Consider the following 27,296-nt stretch of genomic DNA (forward strand, 5'->3'; position numbering starts at 1 on the left):
TCATTTTATAACTATAATGCATGAACTGATGATGCCATGTTTCCTTCTTCCATTCATCACATCAAGGCAAACTGGTCCTACAGAAGCCAATCATGTTGTTTTATATTTATAACCTATATGACCACACTCTGTTGTGTAATCTTGGTTCTTATTTGTCAAGAGTCCTGCGCATGCAGTTGCAGTAAGTGAGACTAGAAAAGGCTTAATGACCATTCCCCAAACTCTTTCAAAGAATTCTCGAGGCTCTTTTCATCGTATTCTCTCATTCTCTGCCAATCTCTTTTTCTCGAGTGCACTAGAAAATCGCTCAATGAGGGCCATAGTTGAGATCTATCTCATCCACAGACCTGTCCTGGCACGTTAGAAGAATTCACACAATGTCCCCCTTCGCAGGAACTCACAGGACTCACGGGTTGTAAACATGGCAGGAACAGGCCATATGAGCAGCACAGCGGTAGGCTTTTAATCAGAGATTGTGAGCCTCTGGGAGAGCTGAGGTCAGATGTGTATGCAGATCTATTCTGCTCTTATTAGAGAATATGATGGAGATGTATGCACGGACGTGAAAGCCATTTGTCAAATACAAAAAGGGGGTGGGTTGGTGAGGATAAAAAAATACAAGAACAACAAAATAAGTTTTTAAAGGAATCCAGTTCGCACACAAACATTTAAATTCATTATTCATTCAATGATATGTGCCTTCTGTATACGGATTTATTTTTTTATAAAAAAACAATATGAACACACGATTAGAGAAGAAAAAAGGAGAAAGAAAGAACGAAAGAAAGAAAAACAAAGTATTCTATCAGCAGTGCTCATCTCAGCTGTGTACTAAACATGTGGCCTTAATGTTCTCCATTCGGCTTCACTGCAATCTGCATATTCTGATCTAAACAGATAAATCCAGGTGCTCTGCTTTCTTTAGTGGGAGATACGCCAGAATGCATTTGCACGCGAGGGTGGGCAAACCAAAGCTGGACCATCCAAGGTGAACATTTACACTGTTTATTTGTATGAAGGGATATGAATTCTCATTGTTCATCTCAAACCAGAAGCCCAAAAACACTTTGTTGTTATAATTCTATAATCCACGTTAACACTATAAGGTTTGACCGTAAGATGCGATGTAACAGTTGGTCATGTCAAAGCATAAAGTCAGCATCAGATTGATGTCCTCCCTGTGGTTGCCGTGGCAACCCAGCAGCCAATGATTCTTGAATGCGGATGAAGTCCAACAAAGAAACATTTTAATTTCTGCATGCACAATAAGGGACATACAACACATGTGAGTCAAGAGACTTCAGTGGTCCATTTCTCAGGGTTATAACGTTACTCACTGTATGTCCATCCATATAGATTTCCTTTCACAGCATTTCAATCCAGAGTACAATACAGTTTGGTTGCAATTTCAAGACACAAATATCTTGGCTGCAGTTTTTTACAATGATGACTCATTTCGTTCTTGTCAGATCTGTCAGAATATGCAGCACCTTACATGATCAAATGCTACTTGTCCATAAAGTGCATCTCAGTGGTTAATACTGTATGAATCTTCCCTGTTCCCCGCCCCTATAAGAGTATTAATAAAAGTTTTCTCACACTATTAGTACCATCAAGGGCATTTTTCGTTTTTTCTTGTCTTTTATGCCCGTTCATTTTAATGATCCTTATTATTACAAGCAAAAAACTGAAACGGACAGTTGAGCATAAATTAGAAAATATTAAAATAAAGGACCTATACATTCAGCGCATCATGGCACTAGAGTTTCAAAGCATCTTTTTTAGATGCCTCAGTGAGGGCTTATACAGTACAGAGTTGATCTGGCCCTTTTTTACGCTGCCATATGTTACCATATTAAAGTACTTTATGGCCTTGAAAGCAGTTTTCAGTGAATCATATGTTTGATTCCTCCAGTAGCAAGACAGATTATTTTGCTCCTCTATCTGGACTTTCACCTCGACTCCAACCCGAATACTAACGTTAAAATGCTGAAATGAGTTCTGCTGAGGTAGAACTTCCATTGTATGTGTTGCAGCCTTTGCTATTTTGCGACCAGTGGATATTCCTTAGTGTGCTGAAAGTCAAAAGCTCAACATATGAAATGTAAATGCAGAAGCAATTGTTCATTTTAAAGGAATAGAGAAGCTGTGTTTATCTTCCAATAAAAGGCATCCGATCATTAGGATCCCGTTAAAGTCAGTCTGCGTTTTCTGTTCACACCGAGCTCTCATCGGGTTTACTGCACAGATGCGTGTGCTTCCTCTTCTCCAGGATTCTGTTGAGTTCCTCTGTGAAGGAGTAATAGAGAGGAGACGTGGTTTCTAAGTCGTTCTGCCTGAGTAACATGTAACTGTTGCCGTTCATCTTGCGCAGAACGCTGGGCAGGGTGGCGGAGATCCCGATTCCATACTCTGACTCTGAAGGAGGTGGCGGGAGAGGTGGAGCAGGAGGAAGATCTTTATTGGGCGAGGTTGGAGCTTCTCCAGGAACGATTTGGATTAGACCATCATGAGCTTCAGCTTTGCCATTGCAGTGGCTAGAGATGGTCTTCAGCTCCATGTTGGCACCTCTCTTCCTTTCGGCGCGAGCCGCGGCTTGCAGAGAGTATTTACCCTTCCGTCCTTGTAAACAGAATCCGACGTATAGTAGGACCACTGTCAGAACAACACACAATCCTCCTAATATTATGATTAGGGAAAGATACATGGCCTCCATGTTTCTTAGAGACAAGAACTCAAAGCTAGGAGACAGTGGGGTAGGATGGAAGTCCTCCACGGATACACTATGGGAAGTCTGGGATGTCCAGAAGATCGCTGGTGGATGTGTCGGATCTACAGGTGGCGGCAGATCCTGTCGAACTGTCAAGCTGTAGATCACCACAGGGACATGAAGGCCGTTCTCCAGGGCGAAGCAGCAGTAGTTACCGCTCTGGTAGGGTCGTGCCTCGATGACAAGAAGGCCGTCTGTTCCAACGCGGTAGCCGGAGACTAGGCCATAACCCTGCAGTTTCTTTCCACCCGAATACTAACGTTAAAATGCTGAAATGAGTTCTGCTGAGGTAGAACTTCCATTGTATGTGTTGCAGCCTTTGCTATTTTGCGACCAGTGGATATTCCTTAGTGTGCTGAAAGTCAAAAGCTCAACATATGAAATGTAAATGCAGAAGCAATTGTTCATTTTAAAGGAATAGAGAAGCTGTGTTTATCTTCCAATAAAAGGCATCCGATCATTAGGATCCCGTTAAAGTCAGTCTGCGTTTTCTGTTCACACCGAGCTCTCATCGGGTTTACTGCACAGATGCGTGTGCTTCCTCTTCTCCAGGATTCTGTTGAGTTCCTCTGTGAAGGAGTAATAGAGAGGAGACGTGGTTTCTAAGTCGTTCTGCCTGAGTAACATGTAACTGTTGCCGTTCATCTTGCGCAGAACGCTGGGCAGGGTGGCGGAGATCCCGATTCCATACTCTGACTCTGAAGGAGGTGGCGGGAGAGGTGGAGCAGGAGGAAGATCTTTATTGGGCGAGGTTGGAGCTTCTCCAGGAACGATTTGGATTAGACCATCATGAGCTTCAGCTTTGCCATTGCAGTGGCTAGAGATGGTCTTCAGCTCCATGTTGGCACCTCTCTTCCTTTCGGCGCGAGCCGCGGCTTGCAGAGAGTATTTACCCTTCCGTCCTTGTAAACAGAATCCGACGTATAGTAGGACCACTGTCAGAACAACACACAATCCTCCTAATATTATGATTAGGGAAAGATACATGGCCTCCATGTTTCTTAGAGACAAGAACTCAAAGCTAGGAGACAGTGGGGTAGGATGGAAGTCCTCCACGGATACACTATGGGAAGTCTGGGATGTCCAGAAGATCGCTGGTGGATGTGTCGGATCTACAGGTGGCGGCAGATCCTGTCGAACTGTCAAGCTGTAGATCACCACAGGGACATGAAGGCCGTTCTCCAGGGCGAAGCAGCAGTAGTTACCGCTCTGGTAGGGTCGTGCCTCGATGACAAGAAGGCCGTCTGTTCCAACGCGGTAGCCGGAGACTAGGCCATAACCCTGCAGTTTCTTTCCATCCAGCGTCCACTCAGGGGTTGCCAGGTTGGAGCTCAGTTCACACTGAAGCAGCACATCATCACCCGCCATGACAGAGCGAGAACGGTGTAACACTTGGTCTATGACAGAACAATGAGAAGCACAAATAAAATAAGAACTGCACCAATTACAAGAGGGTGAACTGTGAATAATTTACTTAACTGTCAGTGTCTTAAAATTATATCTTATTCGGCAACCCAGACTTTTATCTATTATCATCCCAGCCTACATGGTTTAACAGCTATGACTCGCTGAAGAATTACGCAATTGCATTTGACCGCACAGATTAAAACAGCATCACCTCAACACTGACTAACAACAAATGTGTTCTTACCATCTGCTGTCGATTCATCACATCCCTTATTTCCATTCAGAATGTCCTGCTTCAGATTGGCTCTATAAATAGAGAAAATACATTCATATTTCAGTTATAAGAGTTCACCAGCAATTTATTGAAGATTTAGATTTAACATCAACAAACTCAAGCTACGTGCTCTGCTACACATTGAAAGAGGACTGACATTGAGATATAATGTTAGTCACAATAGTACAGTAGAGCCCCCCAGCTTTCAAGACCACACATGCTAGTACCTGATGTTGTGCGATGTAATCTTCACGCACTCCAGTCCATCCCAGGCACAGAAGGGATCTCGCGCCATCACACATTCGAAGCAGGAGGAATATTTTTTGCATGTGGATAAGGGCAGCTGTACCACTGCGGTGGGCGAACCCACATACACGCTCATCTGGCGAAGAAAGATTCAAGTGGGCAGTAAGATTAGCATTACTTCAAATACTCACAAGTCACATTAAATTCACGTGGAATTACAGCCTTTAATAATGAAAAATAGACATGTGCAGATAAAACAAAAAATATCACTATAATGAACATCCCTAATATTGTAATGGTGAATCTTAAAAATACAGCATTTCATTTTAAGTTGAATTGTTTAGATTTCGAAAATGCACAAAATGTCCATCATCTGGGTTAGGTTTACATCATTGCGTTTTCTGGTTTTCAACCAGCTTTTGTAACAAAGTGTAATACCTTTATAATATTCCATATACCGCAATAAAAGTAGCTCAGTGGTTAGAGCATGGCGCTAGCAACGCCAAGGTCATGGGTTCGATCCCAGGGACAATGATGTATTTACAGACATATTCATTTATTCCAACTGTTTCTTACCTGTTTCTCAGAGATGACTATGCTGTCCACTGGCTGTGGTTCCTCAAACAACTGCAGTTCTTCAATGATGTGGAGTTGATCATTAACCCTCACAGCTCGCTGAAGCCATCCATCATCTGCAAAAACATCACATGAATAAAGGTGCACCAAAGCTTCCTTCATGAATATATGTATGTATACGCTTAAAAATGTATAAATGTCATTGCATTCGATCTCAAGCTATCAAAACAAGTGGCAAGTGCCGACCATTGACAGTTGACCTTTTCTCATAAGTAACTTAAATTTGCGTAATTTTTAACTACAAAACTACCTTTTGCGTAAAAGAATGTGTTTATACAATTTTTACTTTAAAATAATGCCAGTTAGTGTTATATTTTATCTGTCATTAAATCAACAAAACTTGCTTTGTAGATTGACGGTTTCAGCGGGCAACAACATAAACAAACGTTATAACTTGTAACACAATTAATGTACAATAAAATATTAATATGAATTAAATATAAAACAAATTGTTATATTACTTGCCACTAGCCAGACCGGAAGTTAACGTCGGGTGAGGCGCGTACATCCATTGAAACCGCCCATAACCAGAGAAAGAGAGAGAGGGCGAGAGAAAGCTAATGTAAAGGCGCTGTAACATACCTGTCCCAATGAAGATCATGTGGTATGTTTGACCATCTAAAGCAGTCACCCTGTGTATGGCAATTTTAGTGTAGTCCACATTCCTCCTGAACAGCAGGGGGCGTTGTCCTTGGGGAAGGATCTGCCTGTACATGAGCGGATGGCGACGGACGAAGTGAAGAACATCATCTGGCAGTTTGGTGGATGAGTTGATGCCTATCGCTCTAAGTTGATCTGTGATGCACTGAAGAGTGACAGAAGGTGTAAACAAATAATGCACCTAAACACTTTCAAATATTTATAACTTTAAATGATTAGCAAAGACAAACAGGGTGGGATCAATTACAAAATTGCACTACTGCTGGATAAATAAATGTAACTGAAAGTGTGTTATGGGAAAAGTCTTTTCAAGAATCAAATGAATTAAATCACCATTTTGAGAAACTTCAAATAGGGAAGGTAGCAGTAGCAGCCCTCACTAACACACTTATTCGAAACTCTGCGGATTTGAAACTCAATGCGGCCAATCAACAAAGACTTTCTGCTCACTTCTAATCTCCATGGCAATAGGCTTTGATGAAATAAACCCCCTTTCTCCAGGTGGCCTCTTTAAAATTGCTCATCAGCATCAGATTTCTAAAGGAAACCAGGTCAAGCCTCTACCTGACTGTGTTCTTTGATGCACTACAGCATACAGCGATTAGAGAACTTTACAAGCTCCACCCACAGTCTGCTGACTCTGCTTTACCGTTGAAGTCAGCGAGCAGGTAAAGTTGCAGTAAGGTGAGCATAATGAGTCCAGCGTAACATGAAACTGACAAACTGTAATCCTCCTGTAATCCTGTACTGCAACCGTTGATCTTACCGAGCCAGGACGCGGATCCGGCACCTTCCCCGTGTACGGGGTCCACTTGGAGTTTGATTCCTCCTTGCTCTCCATGTAAGGTCCATCGAAGGCCCACTGGATGTCCGAAATGGAGTACTGGCAAATAGCAGAACCCTTAACATTTTTCCTAAACAAAAAAGTACTGGTTAGGCCACATTCAAAGCATCAGCACAAAGGTTGAAATCCAATCCAACATGACATCAGGTGACATGCTCAACCTGATGAACACCCACATTCAGCCATTTCTTAAGGATTTATTTCAAGAGAGCACAAAAGGAGTTTGTGAATAGAAGGTGCATTCAGGACAATGGTGAATCAGACTAGGTGTGCACTGATTCAGTTTCCAAAGGATATGCTTGGGTTTGTTAGCAAAGGCCCTTTTTAGCCTGCGCTGCACGCTTTGTTTGTCAAGGTCTTGGCATGCCGGAATAAAACCCCCATAAACTCGCATTGTAACCATGGCAACACTGAAAAATAGATTACGAATTTATCAAAACGTGTGTTCGAGAGGTGAAGGATGACAGAGAGTGGGTGAAGACGGGGAACACAGACAAAGCTTTTTGAGCGATGAACACTACCTTGAGAGTGAGCAAACTTATTAACAGTGAATTTACAAAGGTGAAGACGACACATCACTAGAAGAGAAAGAGTTTTCAATCTTGCTCATTTTAAAATCTGACTCGATCTCAATCGATTCACCATGTTCTTTAAAACCTGTATCATTTTTTTCTTTTTTCAATGATGTTTCTGTTTCAGGATTTCAACGCTAGTATTTTCTTGTACTATGGAAGCGAATCCTTTACAATGACAAAAAGTTATGGATTAGGAATAGGCTTGGAATATACTGTAGTCACATAAGAGATTAAAATCACAGATTTTTCAGAGATCTTTTTAATTTCTAAATGATTTCTAATGACTATAACTTTGAATTGACCTAAATTCAGATTTCTACACTAAATAATACACATCCATACTTAACATCCATCCATACTTCAATTTTTAAAATAATGAAAATTTATTTCAGTTTCATGAAAAGCATCTTAGACTAAGTAAGCCTCGTAAGAAATACAGAAAAGAATGGAATACTTCTGTAATACACACAAATAATCTTGTGGTTTTAAACAACATGAGCTTAGGCAGTTTTTTGGGTAAACTTCTCCTTTAAGAAGTCAAGGTCTTTTACTGCTTTAGTCCTGCTTAATGCAGAGGAAAACAAACATCCACTCAATCGTAAACTTTACACCCAATCTGGTGACACGTTGACATCACAGTGGTTCAGTCTTCCACTGGTACAAGTCAACATGATCAGCTCATCACAGCTCATTATAATAGTCTCCCTCTGTTTCACTCTTTCATCTTCTACCACCTGATTGTTCTCTGACGCAGCAAACATTATGGTCTTCCCCATCTTGTCATTCATCACACAATAAATCATATGCTTGTGGTTTGCACCTCAGGCAGTCTCAACCCACAGTCTGATCACTGGCAGCTCAACAGATCCGCCTCTGTTCTAAGCAGGGCTCCACGTCAGTCAAAAAAGCGGCTAGACGTAATGCATCAAGGCGTGTGTGACCTATTGGCTACTAACAGTTCAGCTCTATAGAAATGTGTGACTGTAAACAAATGAATAAACACAAGCCTCAATTTTCATGGTGACTTGCTGAAATGAGCTCAACAATAACAATACCTTTCAAAATCGAAAAGATTGTTGCCCACGTAAGTCTTAAAGGCATACTTAATGCAAAAATGAAAATTCTGTCATCATTTACTCACCTTTTGAATTTTTCCCAATCTGTATAAATGTCTTTGTTCTCATGAACACAGAGAAAGATATTTGGAAGAATGCTTATAAGGGGGGCAAAATCTGTCTGGTTATAAGGATTTTGCTAAATATTGGTTGAAGAATCCCTTTAAAGAGAGTTTCCACAAAAATAAAAATGTTGACATTATTTGTTTAACCTTAATATTGTTTTAAATCAATATGATCTTCTTAATTCCTTGCAATGCAAGATCGGACATTTAAAAATAATGTTGATCATGCTGTTTTCCATAAAATGACAGTCAAAGATGACTATCATTTGGACTGGGTTGGTGTTAAGCAACAAGTCCTTTTCTTGTGTTAAACTTGTCAACAAAGAGCATTAGGTGTGATCCAGCAACCAAACCAATAATGCTAAAGCAATGAATTTAAAGCGGCCGTGCAACGGCGTTTCATGCATTCTGACTTCTTTACAATGTTAAACGTGCTGTCTTCTCATGCTTGACATGGTCAACTTGTCAAAAAATGAGTTGGCTTATTACATAGTATTTCTGTGCTCGAAACACTCCCCCAGCGATCGTACAGGTTTCAGAAAGGTTTCTTTGAAACAACTTTTCTTTGTCCCTTATTGGACAATTACCCTGGAAAAGCATGCGGCACGGCCACAGGAGAAGGAGCATGCGCAGACGTCACTTTCACTTGTGTGCAGGAGAGAGAGAGAGAGCATACGTTCACGAAGTTCAGGTGTTTGTTTGTTCACTGCATTTAGGTGATGAATGATATATAAACTGTGGATATAACGTTGGTTTTGGAGATCGTTTGAAACTGATATATGGAGCCATCCCAGCACTAAAAGATGTCGGACACGAACCACATGTGGTGAGTGAAACTGATGTCTGTGTTTTGTTGACAATGGGTGCGCACATGCTTTGGTTCAGCCTACCCATCCCCCCCGCACATGCCGTATGTTTTCGGAAACAATAGTAAAGCTGTATCTATCTTTCATAAATGTGATAAAACAAAATACTCTTCGAAGATACGAAGTATGGAATACTACTCCATAGGTTTCTCAAGATTAATGAGATTGGCAGAAACCCAGTGTGTTACGCCCCCTTTAAAGACTATTAAATATGTTTACCATGCGAAACAATTCATATCTACTAAAATCTCCAAACAAAAATAATAATATAAGAAAAACTGGAGATGAACTATTAAATCTCATTTATCATATGTAACAATCCCAACTTCCAAATATAAAATCATGATTAACAGTTATTATTCAGTAAGAAAGAAAAGTCTGGCTCGAGCCTCCATGGAGCAAGAACAGCACACATTCTCTGATCTCCTGGAAGAATGTAACCCGCTTATGAATAAAACATGCCGTGTGCTCCAGGCAGCTAGGGAACGTGTCAGCGATTTTCATTCAGATGATACCGGTGGACTGTAAATGCGTTCGCCTCAATTGAAGCAAGCAGCCAGGGCAAGCCGAGGCGAGGAGTGTGTCCAGGGCTAGGCAGACAGATGAAGTCATTAATAGACAACCCACACAGCAAATCCATTTCAACGAACCTGACAGTCACAGCAGAATGACATGATGCTTCCCGGCAGAATCTATTAGTCACTATTGACTGGGGAGTCATTTGCATTCACGCTTTAAGCTTCAAACTTTCAAGAAGTTGCATTGAAGTGTTCATCCTGAGAATACTGCATAATGGCAAGTAACATCTAGCTTTCTAGGTAAAGTACTCATTCCACTAAAGTTGTGTGTCAAAATGCTCAACGGTCAAACACCGTGTTTTGTTCATGATTAAATCCACGTTGTTTTTTTGGCAACAACTGTGGTTTATTCACCATAAACAACAGCTACGGTGTAACTGTTACTAAACAACACCATAAACAACACTGGTCCAGAAGCACTTCCTTTTTTAGTTTTTAACAGAATACAACCAACAGATATTTAGAACTGAATCAAAAGTCTTGAATTTGATGTGAAATTAAGAAATAAACAAAAAAACAGTTTAAAGAGGACTATGCAGAGGACATTACCAAAACACAGAAGGACATAACCAAAACAATTCATCAACACTGATTCTGATGACATCGGGCCTTACCATTCTAAGCCAAAGATGCCATAGAAAACTGAGTCCTGAGGGCTGGCACCTTCCAGTAGAAACACACTCCTCAGCACATTGAAGTGAAAGTCATAGTCGGGTAAAGAACACACAAGTCGTGCCTTCAGAAAGGAGGTCCACTTCTTCTGTAGGGTGAGAAGACCTCCTCTGTCACTCTACAAGATAAACAGAATTTTTTTAGTCCATTTGTCCCTTTAGGGCTAGAAAACAACAAGGTGAATTCTATGTAAGGGTACCTCGGTGTATGTAGATATAAATAGCTCATTCTAAGGTAATAAAAGCATAACGCTTTATTATGTTAAGTCTTTAAACAATTCTGAAGACATAGTAATGTATATTATATTGCATTTCTGTTAATAGATCGTCCAAAAAAACACACACTGGACCTTTAAATAGTTACATAAAGCTTCACTAACATAAAAACTGTATATTTAAGACTTAGAAAACACAAGACAGGGAAGCTTTGGCATGGCAGCTGACATCACTGACAGTGAGATTATGGGAATGGGAAATAGGCAGAATAAAATGGGAATGTTTCCGTGTGTAAGGGAATCTCCCATCATGTCAGGGGGTAAAGAAAATTTCCACGCTGCCTCCCATGAGAAAAATAAATCTTAATAGACGACTGACGTAAGCTGTACTTCACTGCAATGGGCTTTATTTCAACATCCAAAACAGGAAACTGACTCTTGACTGTATGTCGTATGATGTCATCATCTCAGATGGTGATATTCAACCACAGATGTGTGGTTATATAAACCAGACCTCAATAACCTTGCATTGCTATGAAAAACTGTAAAAAATTATAAAAACTATAAACTGAAGATACCGAATTGTGGAATCTTAAACTGGGTCCTTATTCAGACAGTTACTATTAAAAGTATAAAATGTCCACGAGTTAGTGTATTTCCCAGCAGCTCAATGTCAGCGAGTGGGTTTTAGCAGGATTTAATGCCACTAGAATGTGGATAGTGAACAATAATCTCCTCATTAGGATGACTCCACTGTGTGGACTGCCACAGAGAAGTCATGAATTTCTGCCCCGAGTCCACACAACCTGTATTTTACAGGGCCAGTCTGAATAAACATAAAAAGAAAATGAATCTGAAAATCGGCTGCTGAATTATGTGGTATGATCTCTAATTAATCTCTAATCTCCCGAACACTATAGATAATGCCAACCCCCATGTGTAACATTGGACATGTCCGTTGGACACAATCCCAATTAGATCCGTTACAAAAAAACTAATAGTCTTTAAATATGCTCACAGTTGTGTTCCAACCCTGAAATATTTCTTTCCTCTGTAAAAAGAAAGACTTTCACAGACAAATTTTAAATACAGATTTGAAATGTAAATAATAACAAAATGTTCATTTTGGGAGGTAATACTCCTTTAAGAGCCCAGTGTGCCCGGGACAACCTATTCAGTATAACATTTTAGCAAAACAGACCATTCAGCAACACTGAATACACCGAAAAAAAACATCAAATGGTAAATAAACACTAAGGATGAAGAGATGTAAGGTTGAAAACATTTTCAATACGCGCTTTGATGTGAGTGTGTAGAGCTGGACGGATGGGTTGAGAGGTGAGACAGAATCTGATCTCATGGGACAGAGGGCCTGGGAACAATACTGCTGTAAAATCTCATTTAGAAAGCTGCAGAAAGCAAACTTCAAATAAAAGAGCATTCTGACAGAGCTCTTACACTTCCGGAAATGAAACTCAATCATGATGCATGTCCTGTGTTTCAGTGTATGTTACAGGGCAGTGAAAAGGTCAATAAAAAAATGTTAAATACAGTTCCGATAAGGATCAAGTTTTATAAAATGCAATAAAATTAACTTCAAATGATCAAGATGATGTCTTGCGTTATATGACAATTCTGTAATGTTTTTAATTGGGTATAATATTTGTTGTCCTTTGCTTCCACAGTCCCTGGGGAAGAGATTCTCAAGCATTTTTCCACAATATCTCTTTTTTCCCAGACAGCATGCGGGTTTTAAATATCAAGATGAATGTTCCTTTAAGATGCACATGAAGAAGAGCAAGTGTATGGGTTAAGGATTACGGCCTCGTACCTTGCACACGCGTGCGACCCGTGCTACTCTGCTGTGGCTGAAGTATGGACTGAGCTCTTGGCTCTTCTCTGTGAAGAAGAAGTAGATCTTGTCATCATCTCCAACAGAGCTGCTCACACTCTCCCTCACCAGCGCTGAGCCAACAAAATCAGCCTCTGAATGAAATTAGAAAGACACTGCTGTTACTCCAAAATAAAATTGTTACATAATGCAATACTAATCAAAGGAGTTGTAGTAATTTTTTAATCTTAAGAATGAAACATTTAAGGATTTTAAACAAATAAAATGCGGACCAACCCTGTAGCCACTGAGTGGGAGCCTCTTCTGTTCTTAATGTGGGACTCGGAGAGTTGCGTCGGATATCTGGATAACTCCTGAACTCATACTGAGATGCTGTGTACATCTGTTGATCTAACGTAAAACAAAGGTACAACATGTCATATTTTAATCTCCCTAATATCATTTGATTTAAAATGTATTCCTTGACGACATACCGATCAATAGGCCAGTGTAGCTTTTGCTGGGGTCATATGGGCATTTCTCTCGCCCCTCCTCGAAGGCAGATGAAATCTTGAACTCTCTCCCATCCTGCAAAACGCAACAAAGTAATTTCAACTGCCAATCACCTGAAGGTTTTCATCTCAAAGTAGGAGCTCTGTGTGTACTTACGATGTATGCGCACAGAGGGCTGAAAGCGTTTGTACCACAAGTGTACAAGTGCGTGCTGTTAAACTTCTCTAAGAATCGTATGTGGTTGAAGCACTCGGTCTGTAGGTTTGAAGAATACGAGATCAGTAACTTAACAAGAAACGTTGTTATAACACAATATATAGAGATTCTTAACCAACCTTGTTATCTTTCCCTTTGTTTAAACATTGATGCTTCTGATTGTCTGATGCCTCCCAGTCAATCTGTACGAATACAAGATTCAAAAGTTTGTAAGCTGTTTTAGCAAAATGCTTAATTGGAAAAAAGCTACTTTTTCCATGAGTTGTATTGGCTGCATTTCAACTATCAGGCAGTGTTAGGGTGATCTATTGTGTGCCAGAACCAGTTGTGTTTCTACTGTCACCTTCAGGGTTTTATCTACTCAGGGTCAACAGCCAAGTGCCAATAATCCTTAGGCCAAAAGTGCCAACTGGGAAATTTGGTAAGGTTAATGTAAGAGGTGAACAGCTTCACTGAGGTCATTGATGTGTCTTGGTTTGGGTTTGAAAAGGATAAAAAAGTAGTAATCCTGACCAACTAGAGTTAGTTTATATAAAATAAAACAAATAAAATAATTTGAAGCAGAGCACAAATTATAAGAATACATACAATTAGGTCTTTTACAAAAAGGAAACAGCAAAAATTCACAAAATTTGCATTTTCTAATTTAAATACTATTGGTTGAAAGCCTGTAAAATAGAATTGTTATAGTAATAATAGTATGTATTTAGTTAAATCCAAGAAACGAACAGGACCAATAGGAATTTAGTATGCAAATATTCCTATAACCTCGTACCGTTGGCTTGGATTGGAAAGCAGAACATGATTTTTGTGAATTTAAATGTCTTTTAAAGATAAAGATTATAGTGTAAAACCCAAAATTAAATGGATTATACAAAACTAAAACTGCAGATCTCCAAATACTGCAAAAACTGTGGTGAGGAAGCAGAATAAAAATAGAATGTTTTTTCTTCTGTTAGAAGTGTAATTAAGTGCCGATGTGTTTGTCAGTACGTACCATCTGTAGAGAGCTGCTGGAGATGTCACTAGCCTGCAGTGCATATAAAGCCCCCCTAGCTCCCACGTACAGCACGTCTGCATCCTCCTCCAACATTAATAAACTGTAGTTCAGTGTCAAGCCTCTGAAACGCTTGCAGCCCAACAGCCCTGCACCACACAGGACATAACAGTTAAACCTTACAGTAAATATAATATACAGTCACATCACTAAGATCTGTGAGGGTTTAGTTGTGAAGACATTTCATTGAAATACTTAATACTTAATTTGATCTAAATTCTTCAATTCTAGTAGTAAAGCTTTTCAGACCTAGCAACAGTGACCAAGGAGGATGAGACTTGCAAAAGGTTTAATTATCTTTTTGTATATGATACAAGAACAGACAACACAACTCTGCCGCTGAGGCTGTCTACACAACTCTCACAACGCATACACTTATAATTTATGTTTTTCTCTCAATAAGCACCATTATATCAAAACTTTCCCATTTTCCAAATGAAAAACATTTAAGCTGTGTCACACATGAGTCATACTTTAAAAGTACTGTATTTAAGCTACTCCCAGGTAGTAAAATTAGTACTAGTTCTTTAAGCGTGAGAGGTGGAATGCCCTTCACATAGGATGTTACATCCATACTGTCACACATATACACACACACACAAATCTTTCCAGTTCTTGGTTTGTGTTTTGCAAAAATAGCACCTCGGTAGAGCATCACCACACATGCGCACACACGCATCATAGGACACAAGTCTCCACAAGTAGGCAGGTGTGACAGGTTTGCATGCAGGGACGGGACAGGTTATGCAGCACAGCCAGATCTGGCTGAGGATTCAGAGCACTACAATGACAGAATAGCGCACAAATAAAGCAAAGGAGAGGGAAAGGGGAGTCAGCTTCACGCACAGCATAAGAGCCAGAAAAAGGGAATAATTTAGGTGCCATCTGACTCCCTGCTGATACAGCCCTGTTTTCGCAAACATGCAGAATCTGTTACATTTCCTTAATGGCTCCGGCTCAAAAAAAGAAAAAACACACGCACATGCTCAATACACTTGATTAAACATCTCTCTAATGCTATTTAAAGCAGTCCCATTCATTTTATGTTATATTTGTGTTTTAGTTTGATTGCGAGTATGTTTGTGTGTGTATTTATTGGTAGAAATAATAAGAGTTGACGTTTACCAACTCGATAGACTCGATGTTTGGAAGATGTTGGGCTTGCTGAATGAGAATAACACTGTTTACACTTAACAACAGATTACTTAAAGGTATTTGCATATAAATCTGGAATAGAAGAAAGTTTAGAAAAAAATAATATTAACTAACAGCAGACTATAACTATACAGCCGCAGGAAAAAAATTAAAGATCATTTCAAAATTATTTTCAATTGTTTTTCTGTATCTACCATTTATACTGTAGGTATGTGTTTAGGTAAAATTATCATTGTTGTTTCATTCTGAGAACTACTAAAAATATTTCTTCCAAATTTCAACTAAAAATGTTGTTTCTATTTGCATTTATTTTCAGAAATGAGAAACTGGAGAAAGATGAAAATAACAGAAAAGATGCTCTGTATGTTTCAGACCTCAAATACTGCAAAGAAAACAAGTTTGGATTCACTTTCAAGCAGTACACGAGTAATATTTGTACATTTATATTTATAAAATGTAATTATGTTTTCTTGTGATAATGTGGCCATATTGTTTTTTTCATAGTTTTCATGTGTCTTTGGCATGTCACTCATGAGGTTTGATTATGTTGAAATTCAACAGACACTGGACTGGAATGGCATTGGCGACAATATATCTAGAAATCAAAATGTCTATTTTATTTCTGCGGCTGTAAAATTTCAATGTTGGTCCCTCTCCGTACAACGGCTTATTTCAAATAATAAGTGTCATCAAATAATAATTACCAGCAAGACCACATGAGACGAGAAAAAATATTGAATTTGTCAAGTCCATTTATTGAACCTGAGGAAAGCTTTGAGTCTAATCCTCAAGGATAAAAAGCAAAATTATAAATGTTGGTCCCCCTCTCAGTGCACGTGTATTCGTAAGATTTGGCTTTGAGCAATAAACAGTAACAATGGCGTCAACTTCACTTCATCAGTTAAACACATGCGGATCGATCGAAGTGTAACGGAGGTCTACAAGTGCATGTGCAAACGTCAATCTTTGTTAGAGATCACATTATTTTTCCTACTATAGCGAGGGAAATGACACTGGACCGATTGGATCAGACCGGTTATATTAATTAACAATAATAACAGAAGTGTTAGTTTTGCCTTCTTATATTGGACCTAAGTTGGATAATAAAACAAGCAGATTGACTAGGCGACATGTGTAAGCAGGACTTCAAAGGACGTTTCATAGAAGTGTTTTAAAGGTATGCGCACACACACACAATATCAGTGTATTACACAGAACAGCTTTCACAGACGATTTTAAAGTCATGGAGGCTTTTATTTGACCGTTGGTTATCTCAGAAGTGTTTAGCTGAATTCTTATCACCAGCTGTAGGACTGTGATGAAAGTCAAAGTAATGAAGCGCGCAGCTCAGTTAAATGTTTACAATCTCTGATTACCAAATACTACGTCTCTAAGGAAAGCCTCAACCTTTTTCCTTTGGGTGGAGGCGTTTCGAAAACTCGGAATAGTGACATCCTTAACCAGGGAAGTATAGGGCTGTAGTCCGATTACAGCCGTTGTCTGTAGTCCTTGAAAAGCGAATTCTGTTAAAGACAATATCTCGCTTTGCATTGATCTTTGAGCTTTATCATTTTGCAGATATTGTTTATACTCTTAACAGCAACATTACACACTAACCAAAGTTTGAAAATTGGCATCAAGGGGAATGGCCGCTTTAATAATATCTTTATAAAGCACAGAGCTGGTCAGCCAGGCAGGAAGAACATCATGTTAATGGAACAGATCGATCGACTCTAAAACATAGTATCACATCACAATGAGTTTCCAACAGTCCGTCAGCAATTATTTTGTCATGACCTCGAATCTGCGGTGAACAGTGAAACACAGCAGTAATCTCAAACCCAGCAGAGCAGAACCACGCACAGACACAGTGCCAATGTAAAAAAACATCTGAAGCATTACACAGCGGAATAATACACACACAGGCACAACACATTTTACACATCACACATTTACGTCACTGACGCGTCACATGTGGGTTGTACTTTGCCACCTAGCACCAGATTAAATTCAACCCTTATACAAACAGCTGTTCAGAATGGTAAACAAATTACAAGCCAAGGTTATTCAAACAAAACGGACATTCCAAGAGCACAGAGACCTTCGCAATATGCAGCTTTGGACTGAGCGTGGCAGATTTGTACTTCAAAGAAATGTCAAGTGATGTGTAAAACTGGCACCAGCCCAGCACGAACCAATATCCATCCCAACCAGACCAACAACCTGCCTGACACACGTCTGTCGGCCTGACACAAAGCACACGACCTATACGTGCTTTCCATTCTCAGTCACGAGAAGTGCAGCACTCTGATGTGAGGCACGCCATTATTGCCCAAAACTGGAATTTCTTGTTTTGCTGACACCTTAAACAGAACTCCTCAAGATTTTTCAGTTTCACAAACATGTGTCTGCTAACCATGGTCATGGGATCTTATAGGGAACTGACAGAGGTTATTGAAACTCTAGTGCACACACAGACAATGAGTCATTTTATTAGGTATTATATTTTATATATATATATTATATTATATTTATAGGTATTACATTCTTGATAATTAGATGTGTGTGTTGTTGGCAAATAAACCGTACCATGTGTCCTCTTGTGTGACAACAATACTTTTGGAAACAAACTGTTAATAATATATTATTTTAGATTATTAATATTTATAATAAAGAGTAACAAAAGACTAGAGAGATTTATTTTTTTCTGAATTTTCGCAATGTCACACTATGGGACACAAGTGAAGCTTATTTTTCAACTAGCCATATACAATACTGATCAACTGAGTCACTTTTTTGTCTTTATTAATATTTTGATTTATAAAAAAATATTATTTTTGTAATTGTTTTTTAATTCATCCTTATTTTTATTCCAATATTTTAGAGTAATAGTAAACCCATAAAAAGGACAGAATAACACAAATGTAAGTTGTAAGTATGGGGATTATTTTGTAACTTTAAAAAATACCAAATAAATCAAATTGCTATTTTTTCATTTTCAAAGTAGCCACTATCAGTCTAGAATTGACCAAAATAGTACTTCTATCTTTCTAGGCATTCTATAAAGCAGCTTCTTGAGGTCTGACCCTGGGATACGTTTTAAAGGAGCAATTGTCCAAAGCAATTGTACTGACAGGTATGCACAACTTTCTTGCGTATACATTTGGGCAGTCTGAGTCAAATCATACCACAAACTGATGTAGATTTGTGGGGGGGGTGGTTACACGAGGCGTTTCAGGCAGATCTAGGTGAGCATTCGTTTTTGGATACAATGCATCTTTTGTTCCAACACTTAATTGTTTGCAATTTTACATGTCTAATACACGCATGGGCAACTAATAACACACCAAAGACACAGTGTATTGAAATAATTCCTGCTTTATCTTCATCATTTCGTTCAAGCCATTTATTACAAAATGTGTGTCTGTGTACACAACTAAGTAAATATGTCAAGATTACCATCTGTTAAAAATACAATTGAAATACTCCACTGACTTAATTAGCACAGATTGCTGTATTACAAGATTCTGCTACAAGATGCACTGTGTGATAACAATGAAGCAACAAAAAAAACAAATCTCACATTTCCTGTTCTCCGGCTAAGGTATAATCCAAGCAGTGTGTCAGGTGATGTGAGGCGGTAGCCCACCAGAAATGACTCATCCGCCATAAGAACGGCCTATTGACTGTAGCAGTTTTAGCTTGTCAACCTGTCAAAGTTTGTTTAAGCAACACTGGTGTTATTAAAAACCTCAATATGAATCTATCGTGTTGAAATATATGAAATATGGTAATATATGCAATTAATTTACTACATAGGTGTATGACTGACATTACAGTAGTACATATTGCAAAAACCCATCCCATGTGTACACACACCCCTCCCACCAACTGAAGAGCTGTCACTGCTAATGAACTAATCAACATGATTCACAACATGATTTCGAGTGTCATCCCAGGGGCTTCTTCTTGTGTGCGTGTGTGCAAGAGAGAGAGAGAGAGAGGGAGAGGGAGAGAGAGAGCGCGAGAGAGAGAGAGAGAGAGAGAGAGAGAGAGAGAGCGAGAGAGAGAGAGAGAGAGAGAGTGAGAGAGAGTATTTACTAAATAAACAAGGGAAGGTCTCCCGAGAAGCAGTGTGGAACACTGTGTTTACTGTCACATTTCAACCAGTTGCTTCATGTTGAGTTTTGCAGCAGTGTGAGCTTTGAAATTGGACAGAAGTATGAGTGTGCTCAGAACGCTTCTTTGAAGAGCACAACATATACATTGCTTATATAATTTACACTACACGCTCCCTTAGGTAGTTTGTCACCATCTCAACTCCAGCTCATGTCTCTGAGGGTTTCCTTGGGTATAAAGTACAAAGTTCTTTGAACTCATTAATGGTTAACCAGCTGTGGAAAGGGGACTTGGGGTTCTGCAACACTGGTAGTTGCCAAGAAAAGGTTATATAATCAAAATATTAATATTCAGTATTTTGTGGCTATTACATTACACAATACATTTACAAAATAAAAAACAAAAATAGATAATCATTTAAATATTTACAACGTTGGAAAAGGGAGGCTTTGGCGTGATATGACATCACTGGACATACATGTAGGAAATAATAATACAAAACTATATACATTTATTGTAAAAATTGACTGTTTAAAATTAAGTATTCAAAAGAGCTGTGTAAATGTGTGAATGTACAATATACTGTATGTTCAATAATCCGAAAATGCCAGCATAACGTCATTAAGGGAACACTGAAGTAATTTTCCACTGCATTAGGACACATCTGCTTGTTTTCTCTCCTTTCTTGTTTTTGCAAGAAACATTTGCATTGGTACCCAAAACTAAGTTTGGAATAAAGTGTTTTTTGATGAAGTTTGGTTGGGATTTGAAATCAGGTCCCTTCTATGCAAAAGAAAGACTGCAGCACTAACCTATCCTGTCTTAACACAAGGAACTACTCGGAATTTAAAGGTGTTTTTGTAACAGGTAAACTGTCTTTAAACAGGTAAAAAAATTCCCTTACATTTTTGACGTTCCCTGTTTCTTTTTATGGTCTTCTAATCTCATATCTGCTGCTGAGCAGAATGCTGAAAGTAACGCAGAAGTAACTGACATTTTATTTTTTAACTCACAGTTTTAATTTGAGCTCATGCTTGCACAGTGAGGCTAAATGAAATGATGAGGGGGCATAAAATGAGATAAGCTCATTGATTTTGTGTGTGCATCAAAGTAACCTGATGAAAAGATCTTTCAACATCCTGTATGCAGGAATAGGTCTCAGGGATCCAGTCGTTCAATTCATAGAAAACACAGATCTGATAAGAAAACACCTAGGCAAAGGCAATTAATTACGATAAAAGTCAAGGCAATAAAATCACAAAATACCATCAACCCCAATGTTACATTTACAATGCTTTGTTTCCGCTCTAGGCCACCTGGATTGAGCCACGGGCTACCAACCCAATTTTATTCTTCCCTGTATCGGAATACTAAACACATGCGTATGGAGAGCAAAATGCATTGACAAGTCAGAAGAGAAGACAGAGATAGAGAAGAATGAACTCTGACAGTCCACTTTGAGACATCAACGTCAGAGTCAGATGTATACAAAACACACATGCTCCAGCTGGAAACCCTTGCGTGCAAAGCAATATTATTTATTTACTCACAAATATAATTCTCTCTTTCGCCATAACGTCACTTGCAACCACACGGCACACACGACATTATATACATTATCAACTAGTTTGTAAGCAAAGCTGTCAATGGTGTACAGCTGTTACATGCAAACATCACGTGGGGAAACTCATTCAAAGTTGATTTAAAAATACTATTTTCATTTTAAAATCACCCGCAGACCGTGTACTGGGAAAGAAAAGCCCAGCCAAATGACTGTGATGAAAAACATGCTTTTCATAATAACCCAATGCAATAACTTACTTTTTAGGAGATTTATAATAATATATATATATATTCAACAGTTTGAAAGTAATGCACCCCAACCCTTCTTGTTCCTGTTATTCTGCATTGAAAATATGCTACAAGACTCCTACTCAAGGTCATGAACCTGCCAAGAGAAAGAGTGGGACATCTTTAAGAGTGAACCTGTTGCCCTCTCGCTGTGTTTTCAAACTAAACACAAGCTTCAGGCCTCTCAGCCCTGTGACCTCTCAGTGGTTGTGTAATTGAACACTGAGATAAAGGAAACTTTGGGTATCTTCACCGTGCTTGAATTCTCTGCTGAACTTTTGCTTCACAGATGTGTGAGAAAGATGCTTTTATTGTTCAACGGCAAAGAGATTCAACGCTGAAGCTGGAATGCGCCTGGTCATCTAAACGCCTTTGACAGAGCAATGCCTACATCTGAATGACTGAGAGCAGAATTAAAAACAGACCATGAATCCCCTGGCCTCATAACAAAGAGCAGCATGTTATGCCTTGAGTGGATCTTTACTTGAAACTGAACTCTTATGAAATAGTTTGCAGAGCATAGTTTGCTTTCCTGTGTATGGCATAAACAAGAAGCCTTGTAAATAGCCAACAGACTTTGGTTTATGCTACAGCTATACACCATGAGTAACTACATTCCACTGATATACAGAAAGTGGTATAACAGCTGGGGAGGTTGTTATATCATTCTAGAAAGTCTGATTGTTTGAAAAAAGGGCTATATGTTTTAATTATGCATATTTGTAAAGGAGTCTTGAATACCCTCAAAACAAGTCAAACCAACACTATTGTAAATAATTCAATACAGGCATTATGTTACGATACTTTTATGATTTTCTACTGATATTGCTTTGAATTTTTTAATATTTAAACGCTACACCAAGGTACTTCCAAACTATAGTATTTTTATTGTGAAGCTGTAAAAGGATATGAAAAGGTCAAATGCACAACTGTCTGAAAGTTCTGTGCTTTCTTCAATTTGCTAAATGAATGAATGAATAAGAATAAACAAGCGTCTTACCATTTAAGAGAACTGTTGTTCTGGGGGTCACATCCAGGTCTAGTGGGGGTCTAAAGGGATAACCCCACAGAGTGGACACAATACACATCAATAGCAGGATAAGCAACCCTGCGCTGTGTTTCAACATCTTCAACATCAATAGTATATCCAGGAGGGGTGAGTACACCGGGTCCGTCACCCACCCCCCCACCTCAAGGGAGCAGAAAGTCAGCCACGCTGTCCTTTGAGACCCCCTCCTGCGGTATGCACAAGCGCAGCTCTTCTTCACTTCTTAAATTAAACAATCCTCCTTAAGGGTCCAATCTGCAAAACAAAACCAAAATGTTAAGAAGGGATGAAAAGTCGCTTAGGCGTATGCCAAATGCGTAAATGTGGACTAACACGATTTGACTGTGGTAACCTATTCAGATCACCCGAGGGCAACTAACTATCAATATTCTCATCTTTGCATCTAACAAAGGCGCGTGGGTGCGTTAAAAGGAAACCATCGTGCCTATGGCACCAAAAGGCTACTTCAATAGAAAAAAAATCTCTTTACTCAAATGCATGACACAAACACAAAGCATATACACACCCAGAAATTCACACCAGGTAAAGATCAAAGGCATTTCAAGTCCAATGACACGGACCTCTCGAGCCTTTTATCCTGAGCTCTGACCGAGCCAACTGCTGCCAAGATGATGGTGAGTCACATATGACACCTGAATTCATCCAAATATACAGAGCTCACCTACATTTCTATTCTAATCTTGCCCTCTTACATTAGCTTCCCCGTATTTTATATTATCATTAGAAAGCCATAAGATGAAAAGATGTGCTTGGTGTCAGTGGAGAAATTATATGAATACTGCAGAATCACAGGCTCATGTGGCTGAACTTCCAGTGAAGATACAAACTGACGAAATGCACATTATTGTAACATCAACTAACCGTTCCTCTTAACCTACAGTTACCTAACCTGTCAGTACAGCTCACAATTTATGAGCCTTTTTTGCTTGGAAGAACCACTTCAAATGTCAGGTTTTGACATGATTCACTATATTTGGAAATTTTGAAAACTAGGGACCTCTCAAGCATAGCCAAACTTGTACACACACTTCCCCACACGGACCTCAGAAGTTATATCAGTGACGTCGTCTGTATAGCCCAACCTGTACACGCAGACACAGACTGTCTCTCAAACACAAACACATTGACAGTCACCTTTGCTGTCTGATGTGATTTAGGAGGACAGTGGCCTGCACATCCAACTCTTGTGTTCGTCTCCCTCTGTCCATTTCTCAGACACACTCAGTCCCTCTCTTCTGTAAACACACCATACTTCCCCCCCTCCCTCAGATAAACACACACTCTTTCTTTCTCTTTCCATTATACAAGCTTATGCTCCAGATGAGCGGTGTTTTCTTTTCCCTCTATCAGAGACCGCATTCACAGTGACTTTCTATTCCTCTGTATTCGCCTTCAATGAAAACTATTTTATTCACACGCAAAAACAAACACGTTTTAGCCAACCCTCACACACATCTCCCCCACGCAGATGTGCTTGAATAACACCAGCGGTGTGGCAAGAATCGCCAGAACCGTATGCTGCTTAAGTCTATCACATGAACATGCCAAGTACAAATAATGTCAATGATAATACAATATAAATACATTGCGGTGTCCTTCTGAAACCTTGTATCATGTATTTAGTTTTTCGCCATAAATCGTAATTATTAATCACTCTTTATGTTTGTCCGAGGATTCTGTGAAAATCGAACCAATAAGAAATATGAAAAAAAGCTTTTCAACATTGACAACACAGTATTTAATCATTTAAAAAATACAGTTTTTTACATTTCCTGTGTTTTACATTGGGCTTCAGTGATCCATGATATTGCATATACTGTAACTGACCCACATCAGATTCCTGAATATCTAGCTGAATTTAAATTTTGACATGTTTAAACAATGCTGAAAATAACTTTTTTCTGTAATAAGAGAGATTTAATGACGAAAAGACACAAGTTTGTGCAAAAATCAAACCCTGGAGGGATTTTATGTCACCAACGCATTAGCAGATATGACAGTATGCGGTTTTAAATATCACCGATTCAGGAATCAAAAGAACATTTTTGCTGAACTGAAACTGTGCGGATTAAATAACGTTTCAATGCACTTTATGTCTAAGAGGTTTATGAAAAGTCCATTATAGGACTGTAAACACAACGATGAGCAGTTTTCGATTGCCCATTCAGAACAGTCACAGAAGGAAGGAAAGCAAAGAAAGAAAAAAGCAACTAAACAGGACTGCCTAATGAAAAAAAATCTCGGCATAAAAAAGCAAAAGCATACCCACAGCAACACTCTGAGATCAGATCACTGATGTAATGCTGGTCCAGAACATTGCGTGGTCACATCAGAGAGCCCCTAAAGAGATCAGTCACACTGCTCTTCCTTATTCTGATCCACGTGATGAGCCCAAGCCAATTCAATACACTGAAACAACAGCTGATCAGCTGCAAGATCATCTACCAATACATGAGTCGTACAACAGGCTCCATGGTATCAGACTGTAAGATAAACTAAACCAAGTAATAAGAACTGCCCAGCTGCAGAGAGATCAACTCTGAGTTGAGAGAGAGCTCTGTTTCTGGCTCAGCTGGATGAGACTCGCCGTCATGCATCTTTAACCAGCTGTCAGTCACTGTGTGCACATTTACATGTGTGTTTAAAGGGTCAGTCCCCTTCAGAGCAATAGATTAAAAGTGACAAGCACAATGAATGACTGCCGCATTCCTAAATGTAGTTCAAGTCATTTACAGTCACTTGTATTATACTGGTAAACATGTTTCTGCAGTCACTACTTACAGTTAAATAATTTTTAGATAATTCATATTGAAAGAAAAGAAGATCTGATTAGTGTTGTGAAGTATTAGATCAAATGTTAATTATAACATAATTGATGTTTGAAGTCTTTAATCCTCTGCTCATAACATCTCACGAACCACAAAATCACGATTTCATGAACAAGAAACGAGAACCAAAATTAGGCTGCCGTTTAAACATCTTCTAAACAATAACACACTGTCTTTTTGCACTTCTATAAATAGATTGACTAGATTAAACAGAACAGTCTACGAACCGAATGCCTCCGTACAAATCTATTTTATCCAAGTCAATGTTTGGCATCCAAAAATAAACACATAAACAAATAAATAACTTTGTAAAGCAAGACAGACCAAGCTTGCTTTATTCTAGAGAACAAGGCAACCAATGTGTGTGTTTAATAAGTAAGCACCACATTACTGTATGAAAGCTGTCCTTCACAAAAATGTTATTCTTAGAGGACCTTCCACTTGTACACTAGATCATTGACCCAATGTTTTATCACGTGATGAACACTTTTCTCTTTCATACTCAGTTAGAATAAGAGGAGATTCTGTTAAGCCAAAATAAGAATGCTGCTTAAATATAAAGAAATCATATGACTGTCAAAGTGCAACAAAGAATCAGCTTCAAAAATAACACACTAAAGCAAAATAACAGGTTTTCATCATTATGGATCATTAATGTGTACAACATGGGATAATTATGAAAGAAACAAATCACTTATTTTAGGACATTGCAGATTACATGACTCAAATGAAACAAAGACACTGCCGGTCTGATCATGTTCAGTACGTTATTACACTATAATGACCATTTAACGTCATTGATACTTGCCAGGTACACGTTGCTACTGTTATTATGGTACAACTTAAAGACGTCACACATTTAATCTTAAACTTTGTTTGTGACAAGAAACACTGCCTTGACTGTCAGTAGGTAACTGCAAACGTCGATGTGGCTTTATCTCGACGACACATTGCGTTTCGTATCAAGTAGTTATCAATAACCTAAAGTGTATCATTCCACAGTGTGTTCAGTTTAATGATTAACTTGAAATAAACCAAGAAAAACACTGTAGGAAATAGACATTTTTGCATCTATAATCGTGGATGTTGCCATCTATCCGACACTCGTTTTAAAGAGTTCTTCATTTACAATCCTACAGGACTGTCAGAAACTTCGCTGCTCGTGTCGAGATCCATTATGTTGCTATAACAGCGACTGCCGTGAAACTAACATTACAAACAAATGATTTCAAAACAAGCTTTCAAACAAACGTCCATTTGGACAACTTACGGTAACGTCGTTCGTCACAAATCGTGCGAAATCCCGGAAACCTCCGTTATCAGTTTATGGAGAGATAGAGCTGCTTGAGATGCACATCTACAGTGATATATAGTCCTCTGTGCTCACGAGCCTCGTCACAGGTACAGCCCTCGTGCGCAGCTCCACTTCTGAATCACATGAACGAACTGACAGACAACCACAAACATACACACGTGCGCGCGCGCGCGCGGTGCTGGCGGCATTGTTGGGGAACAACATCTGTGTTCCATGAAAACTTTTTTTAGTTGCCGCGTTGCTTATCTACTGTATCCACTGCGTAACTGTGACTTCTGTGTTCGTCAGCTACCTGTAATTCTGTGATAAAATATATATAAAATATTATATAAAACGAATCATACAAACGGTCAAAAAACATTTTTAGTGTGGGACATTCTGGTTACAAAAGATACGTATGTATTTCAAGAGTGCTTCTTT

At 39.0% G+C, this 27,296-nt stretch overlaps 2 protein-coding genes across 2 annotated transcripts; both read right to left on the reverse strand.

Moving 5' to 3' along the window:
* Positions 1-632: 632 nt before the first annotated feature.
* LOC130431991 (semaphorin-4G-like) lies at positions 633-3,072 on the reverse strand. Its single transcript, XM_056761204.1, has 2 exons — positions 3,067-3,072; positions 633-3,025 (listed from the first exon to the last, which is right to left on the reverse strand). The coding sequence occupies exons 1-2, from the start codon at positions 3,070-3,072 to the stop codon at positions 2,216-2,218; spliced, it is 816 nt and encodes a 271-aa protein (XP_056617182.1). The 3' UTR covers positions 633-2,215.
* On the reverse strand, positions 3,010-27,165 carry LOC130431408 (semaphorin-4G-like). The gene is made up of 15 exons (XM_056760423.1): positions 26,832-27,165; positions 22,665-22,967; positions 14,480-14,628; positions 13,602-13,664; positions 13,423-13,521; positions 13,248-13,341; positions 13,051-13,164; positions 12,754-12,908; positions 10,651-10,826; positions 6,760-6,907; positions 5,916-6,138; positions 5,274-5,389; positions 4,679-4,833; positions 4,422-4,483; positions 3,010-4,167 (listed from the first exon to the last, which is right to left on the reverse strand). Exons 2-15 carry the CDS (start codon positions 22,798-22,800, stop codon positions 3,266-3,268), a joined length of 2,592 nt encoding a protein of 863 aa, XP_056616401.1. The 5' UTR covers positions 22,801-22,967; positions 26,832-27,165; the 3' UTR covers positions 3,010-3,265.
* Between the last annotated feature and the right edge of the window lie 131 nt (positions 27,166-27,296).

This window comes from Triplophysa dalaica, chromosome 11, assembly GCF_015846415.1.
Source record: "Triplophysa dalaica isolate WHDGS20190420 chromosome 11, ASM1584641v1, whole genome shotgun sequence".
NCBI classification, from domain to species: Eukaryota; Metazoa; Chordata; class Actinopteri; order Cypriniformes; family Nemacheilidae; genus Triplophysa; species Triplophysa dalaica.